The sequence below is a fragment of the Crocodylus siamensis genome, chromosome 6 (genome assembly GCF_052110815.1).
Source record: "Crocodylus siamensis isolate JL-2025a chromosome 6, ASM5211081v1, whole genome shotgun sequence".
Classification (NCBI taxonomy): Eukaryota; Metazoa; Chordata; order Crocodylia; family Crocodylidae; genus Crocodylus; species Crocodylus siamensis.
In genome coordinates this window covers 11,956,812-11,963,983 of record NC_143400.1, presented here as the reverse complement: position 1 = coordinate 11,963,983, position 7,172 = coordinate 11,956,812, and the positions used below count along the sequence as shown (strand labels likewise).

Sequence of the window (7,172 nt, the reverse complement as noted above, 5' to 3'; positions counted from 1 at the left end):
GTACAAGACATGGAGAAGGACAAACTAAGACAGTGCACAAAGAATATGCTTGCAAGGCATGCATAAGGCATGCAACCCACCACCTGCTCCAAGGCAATGCTTTTCATATGAGATGTTCTTTTCCTTTCTGTTGCAGCTGTCAAACTGGACATTTAGGTCCCATTTTTGAAAGATGTAAAGCCACACGTTTGTCCCCAGTTCATAACAAATAGGAGCCAGCATCACATTACCAGCAATCAAGGATGAGAGGACAGAGGACTACAAGCCAAAGGTAAGAGGTAGTCTGGGAAACAAATTTAAAAGACATCAAGCACTCACAGCTCCATTGAATTTCACTGGAGCTCTGGGTGCTGACCTTCTCAAGCCCATTGCTCAGTAGCTCAGCCAGGTATCTGAATCATATTCTTCATTTCTCTGTTGATTCCTGCTTCTGTGGAACTTCCTGTTGGGTTTAGCATGGTCCGCAGCTTCCATAGCGGTACCTGCCGTATCGACGGTAGGGATAAGGGCTGCAGTACCCAGAGCTGTAACAGCTCCCAGAACCAGAGCTGAGGCCCCCATAACCACAGAGGCCCCCATAACCAAGAGATCCTCCATAACCACAGAGGCCCCCATAACCAAGAGATCCTCCATAACCACAGAGGCCCCCATAACCAAGAGATCCTCCATAACCACAGAGGCCCCCAGAACCAAGAGATCCTCCATAACCATAGAGGCCCCCAGAACCAAGAGATCCTCCATAATCATAGAGGCCCCCAGAACCAAGAGATCTTCCATAACCATAAAGGCCCCCAGAACCAAGAGATCCCCCAGAACCATAGATGCCCCCAGCACCGCCGGGGCCCCCAGACAGGGCAGTTCCCCCAGCAGCTCCATGGCCCACAGCAGGTACTCCTGCGGATCCCACGACGCTGTCCTGTGGGTAGTTGCTGAGAATGGGGCCTGGGACGGTCACAACAACTGGTGGTGGCTGGATCACTACCCTCGAGTCAGGGCACTGCCTGATACAGGCCTCATTGCAGCTGTCAGCAAAGGGCCTTGGGCAGGCGATCCCACTCGATGGGTAGCACAGGTCAGTGCAGGACATCTTCTTGGGATGGAGGCAAACCTGAAACAGACAGTGGAGAGTACAGCAAACAGCCCACAAGTTCCACCTGAATACAAGGGTCATGAGAGATGTATGGAAAGCTAGACAGACAGACAGGTAGACAGATTACTGTCCCTTTGCTGAAAACACTTTGGTTTTGTCCTCCCTCTTCCATTTTTTACACTTCTTCTCCACCAATGGCTGTGTTCTGCAGCAACGTTCTCCAGCAATGAAACTACAAATGACTATCATCTTTCCATGGACCCAAATCCAGACATAAATGCAGAAGACAACTGTTATGTCCACATAGCCACAGCAGGGAAGGATGTGACCAGGCAGATGCTCTAGTCTTTTTTTACTACAACATGAAAGGAATTCTCAGTGGTACCAAAATATCTGAAGTCTAACTTAATGGATTTGGGGGCCCAAAGGTGAGTTAATGTCAAATAATGGGCACCTCCAATATTTAGAGCTCAGAAAATCCCAACCTTACTTTCTACAGCCTTCTGTCATTTCTGGAGAGAAACCCCCTGATATTGATTAAAGCCTGATGGAGGCAAACCTGAAACAGACAGTGGAGAGTACAGCAAACAGCCCACAAGTTCCACCTGAATACAAGAGTCATGAGAGATGTATGGAAAGCTAGACAGACACACAAGCGACAGACACACAAGAAGGCAGGCAGACCACTGGCTTCGTCCCGTTCTTGAAGAGCCTTCAGTCTTCCTCCCCTATTTTTATGCTTGTTCTCCAGCAACAGCTACCACTTCCTCTACATGAGCAACACCACCACCAATGAGTCTTGGTTGCTCTTTCTGATCACTTATTCTTGTGAAGAAAGCCCCAGTGAAGAAAGTTACTTTATCTGTATTTCAGAGCAGGGAGAGAGTACTGAAGCAGAGAGAGAATCAGAGAGTCGTAACAAATGAGGGTTGGAAAGGACTTCAGAAAGTCATATCTAGTGCAACCTCCTGCTCAAAACAGGACCAGCCCCAACTACATCATCCCAGCCAAGACTTTGTCTAGCTGGGTCTTAAACGCCTCCAAGGATGGAGATGCCACTACCTCTCTGGGTAGCCTGTTCTGGTGCTTTACTAAACTTTATTTTCTTGTTCTCTGAAGTATTGCAGAAAGAAAGAGTCAGGCATAGTTGCTGCCTACCCCCACCAATATTTTCATTGCTCTGAAAATCCCAACCTTACTGTCAACAGCTTGCATTTAGAGAAGCATACAACCAAGTAAGAACAACAAAAAATCATTTCTGGAGAGAAACCCCCTGATATTGGTTCATCTCAGAGGGTCACAGAAGACTCCATCATAAGCTGCATCTGACAGCAAAGAGACATTTTCAGTTAGAAACAGACAGAGTTACCTTGTTCACCAAAGAGAATAAGTCCGGAGAAGTGTTTGGAAAAGCCTGGATTGGGGAGAGCTTATATACAATTCCTCACATTGCCTGGAGGGTCCAAGACAAACTTACACATGCAATCATAATTATTTACCAGCCCAAATTTGTAGAGTAGGTAAGTCTTCAAAGGGATGAAAACATTTTGCTCAATGTGTGCATTAATTAGTTGTGTTAAAGCCCCATGCAGCGTGGTTTGCACATTCCACTCTAGATGCTTCTTTCATCTTAAAACTTAAGTACTATATTAGTTCCTGGTCTCATTCTACTTACCACACTGATTTTGCAACAGGAGTTAGCTGTCTCTACTAATTTAGCAAGTCTTTAATACTTCCCATTAAGGTTCAGTTTTATCACAGCATTGTTTCACATATGCTTGCATTTGAGTGCATTAGTCCAGACAATTATAGGAAAAAGGGAACTGTGTCAATCTAGTTCCTAAGGACGTGAAAGGTATTTTCACCATGTATTGCATCTGCACCTATGACTATTCAATACAAGGCTGATAACATACCCTTCTGCACCACTGGCTTCTGCACCACTGAAGTCTTGCTTTCATAGTATCATAGTGCTTAGGGCTGGAAGGGACCTAAACAGATCATCAGGTACAACCCCCTGCCCGGGGCAGGAATGGGTGCTGGGGTCATATCACCTCAGCCAAATATCTGTCCAGCCTCCTCTTGAAGACCCCCAAGGTAGGAGAGAGCACCACCTCACTTGGGAGCGCCTTCCAGAGCCTGTAAAGAAATGTCTCCTGATGTCCAGCCTCTCTAATGATTTGTGGCTGTTATTCCTCGTAACCCTGGTTGATGCCCAGGGGAACAGATTTTACCTTACTCTAGATAAGTTGGGAAAGGAGTGACAGTCAAGGGCACTGAATCTCCATCTCCTTCCACCCTCCAAAAATACAGATGTGATCCTAAGGGAAACTGCACAGGAAAGAGCCCAGGAAGGATCATATGAGAGATGGACATCCAATTTTTCTGTCCAAGGGAAGAGGAAGAGGTGGGCTCATTGTGAAATGAATCCCCCAAAATACTTAGTCTACTTGGCAGGCTGGCCACCTAGCTAATTTCGAGAGGCGGGCAAAATGTGCAGTTGTGTTTCAGATTCTGCTCTTCTGCTTTGAAACAGGTAGCCGGAGACTATCTAGGGGTAAACTCCAGCCTTTTGGGTTCAGTGAAATCTTTGGGCCACAAGCTCGACTGGAAAAAAATAACTAAACTGTCCTTTTAATTGAAGGTTTGTATCACAGACATCTTTGCCTTAATAGAGCCCACAATCCCATAGCTACTTCTGTGTTAAGCCTGGATGAGGCATAGCAATTTTCAAAAGATTGTATGTCTGTTGTTCTTAGATGCAAACACAAAACTGCTCCATCTGACTTCTGGAGTCATAAACAGCCCTTTATAATAATCCTACAGTCCCCGCTTCATTTTCCTGCTTTCTCCTTCTTCTAGGACCTACAGTGGTTAGACTCAGCTCAATGGAAGTTGGTTTCATCATTGCAAAGTGTGTGCAAAATCTAGCACATGCTACATGTGGCAGACACTTTGCATTCACTTTGTCCTGTTGTATATGACTGTACAGTGGGTAGGGGGTGGCAAACATTTTGGTTTCCCAGTGAGCGTTTGGTTCCACCAATGTAATCACTAAAACTGTCCCTCTCCTCATTCTTTTTGCGATAGACACTGGACTGCAACAATGTCCGGTCTTTCACCTTCTGTTCCAAGATGGGATCAGGAGCTGGCTGATGAAGGGAGCCTCAGAAATGGTCATAGGGATGTATTCTCCCCACGCTCACCAATACAATGGCAAGAACAAGACAGAGATAATCCATACCCTGGGGAAGAGCTCTTAAGACAAGCGATTTGTTCTTGTTTTTAGAAGATTATACTGGACCAGGCCAGCTGAACATGTGTTACTGGGGGGATGGCAGTTGACTGCTGTTTTCCTTGTCCATTCAATCTCAATTCCATTCTGGATTCTTAATTCTCTAATACATTTTGTTGCAAGGTTGGAACATATACAGTCTTTGTGGAGAGGTAGATTTCTTGGGCTATTGGGACTGGATTACATCTCCCAGAATGGGAGATTCAGATATAACCAGGACAATTCCCCTCGCTGCCGCCACCACCCCGATGCAGACTGCACAGTGTATACCCCAATGGCAGGATTACATTTCCAGGTGAGATTGAAAGGTGACTTGATGAAAGTCAAATGTGTGGATTTGAGTGAAGCTGACAATATCTCTGGCTGGGAAGCAATTTTGCCCTTGGAGCTAGCAAGTAAGATCAAAGGCTGGCTGGTGCCCAACACTTCTTTTGTTTATTAACATGTTAATTGTTAAACATCTCAAGCATCATGCAATCCATTATCCCTAAATTATGAGGTGCCTCTGTGAGCCATTGAGAAACCGCTGGCTAGTAACACCCATTAGGGTCATTCAGAATCATTTTAGAGACCAGGACTTTCCAGTCTGTACACAAATATTCATTAATGGTTTATACACAACATGTTCTTGTGTTGATATTAAAATATGAGACTGGATTGAGACACCCCACTATTACAAAGTAGCTTCCCATTAATATACTTGAGTCAATGGCGTTTGTATCATTCCTGTAATCAGGTCAGGCATTAAAACATTAAATCATTATTTCATTTTCCTTAATACAGCAATTCCGCATCTCTGTTTATTAAAAATTTTCCTGGTTGGCACATACTTTACTGTACAAGTCAGCACAGAAAATCAGCAAAGCGCAGCCCTTTCAGTTGGGGCTAGCTGGCAATCTCTGTGTGTACATCAAATCACAATTACATAGATCATCCCAGGCCTCACACTGACCTGTTACTATTCTGCTTTTAAAAGCAATTTCTGTCTCTCTTATAAGATATCTTCAAATATAGTAGCACATTTCCTGTAGTCATCTTAACAATCCCTTGAACTTCAGTCACTCATGATGTTCCTATGGATTTAGGACATACAAAGGGTGGAAGAGAAAGGATGGCTTAGTAACTGAGACATGAGGCTTTAAGGAGCTTAGGCAGTAATTTTCAAAACCAACAAGTGATTTCAAATTTAGTCAGTGCGTGGGCCCACAACCAGAAAGATCCATGAGCTTTTTGTCCATAGACTGGATAACGCTCATACAGTGCAGACACAAGTTACAGAAGACACTACGTTTTGAAAACAATTTTATCTGATACTTCATACCATGGGGGGTCCGATTTTCACTCGGTTGGCCATTTTTTAAGCTGTCTGCAGTCTCACACTTGTATTTGGCCATGGCTGTAGACAGCTTTCTGTGGCCAGATCAGTCAAAAATTGTCACTTCTGTCTGCACATATGTTCATTAGTTCAAGAGGAGCAGCATTGTACCTAGACTCCTGGTTTTTCTAGACAAACTTTTAGTATCGGATCCCCTTCACCAGAGAAAATGATAAAAACAATTTTTAAATTACCATTTTTTAACCCCCTTTCTGTCCGGGCCCTGGACAGCTACCTGGTTCACCCATTCCTGTGTCTGGCCCTGGGAAGGAGGCTCACTAAGCTTGCAAAATAAAGACTCACACCTTTGTAGACAGTACAAGTAAAAACTCCATTTTGTCCTCAAGCAGAATCTAGATTGAGGAACCTGTGTATAAGAGTTGAGAATGGTTTTGATACCACTGTCAGCCAGCATCTCCTTACAACATTAAAAAACAAAAGAGCCAAAGCAACTCCTGTTTCTCTCCCATATGTTAATTGGAACAATACCAAGAATGACATAATGTGGTCCTGTATATCTGGAGAAAAAAAAATCTCTGCAGTGAAATCTTTGCACCATTGTACAAGGACATGTGAACTAATTAATGTGAACACTGAACAAAACACTATCATTACTTTCAAGAATGACACGTGTTGCAAATCAGGGCTGGCTGATAGTTATGACTGCAGAGCACCTCAAACCCTCCAGGCAAGGTGAAGAATTGTATATAAGCTCTCCCCAGTCCAGACTCATCCCACCACTTCTCCTGACATTCAGTTTGGTGAACAGGGTAAGTCTGATTCCACTCAGTCTGTTTGTAACTGTTCAAATATCTCTTTTTTTGCCAGATACAGCTTAGGATGGGGATTTCTGTAACACTCTGAGGCTTTAATCAATATCAGGGGGTTTCTCTCCAGAAATGACAGAAGGCTGTAGAAAGTAAGGTTAGGATTTTCTGAGCTCTAAATATTGGAGGTGCCCATTATTTGACATTAACTCACCTTTGGGCCCCCAAATCCATTAAGTTAGACTTCAGATATTTTGGTACCACTGAGAATTCCTTTCATGTTGTAGTAAAAAAAGACTAGAGCATCTGCCTGGTCACATCCTTCCCTGCTGTGGCTATGTGGACATAACAGTTGTCTTCTGCATTTATGTCTGGATTTGGGTCCATGGAAAGATGATAGTCATTTGTAGTTTCATTGCTGGAGAACGTTGCTGCAGAACACAGCCATTGGTGGAGAAGAAGTGTAAAAAATGGAAGAGGGAGGACAAAACCAAAGTGTTTTCAGCAAAGGGACAGTAATCTGTCTACCTGTCTGTCTGTCTAGCTTTCCATACATCTCTCATGACCCTTGTATTCAGGTGGAACTTGTGGGCTGTTTGCTGTACTCTCCACTGTCTGTTTCAGGTTTGCCTCCATCCCAAGAAG

The 7,172-nt window shown here is 44.0% G+C and overlaps 1 protein-coding gene across 1 annotated transcript; it reads right to left on the bottom strand.

The window, feature by feature from the left end:
- On the bottom strand, nucleotides 1-2,485 carry LOC149861067 (uncharacterized). Its single transcript, XM_090051417.1, has 2 exons — nucleotides 2,460-2,485; nucleotides 1-1,108 (listed from the first exon to the last, which is right to left on the bottom strand). The coding sequence occupies exon 2, from the start codon at nucleotides 1,085-1,087 to the stop codon at nucleotides 452-454; it is 636 nt and encodes a 211-aa protein (XP_089907543.1). The 5' UTR covers nucleotides 1,088-1,108; nucleotides 2,460-2,485; the 3' UTR covers nucleotides 1-451.
- Nucleotides 2,486-7,172: the final 4,687 nt, after the last annotated feature.

Bases quoted from the DNA above. Each gene is read 5' to 3' on its own strand.
- LOC149861067 (XM_090051417.1), bottom strand. From the start codon at position 1,087: ATGTCCTGCACTGACCTGTGCTACCCATCGAGTGGGATCGCCTGCCCA.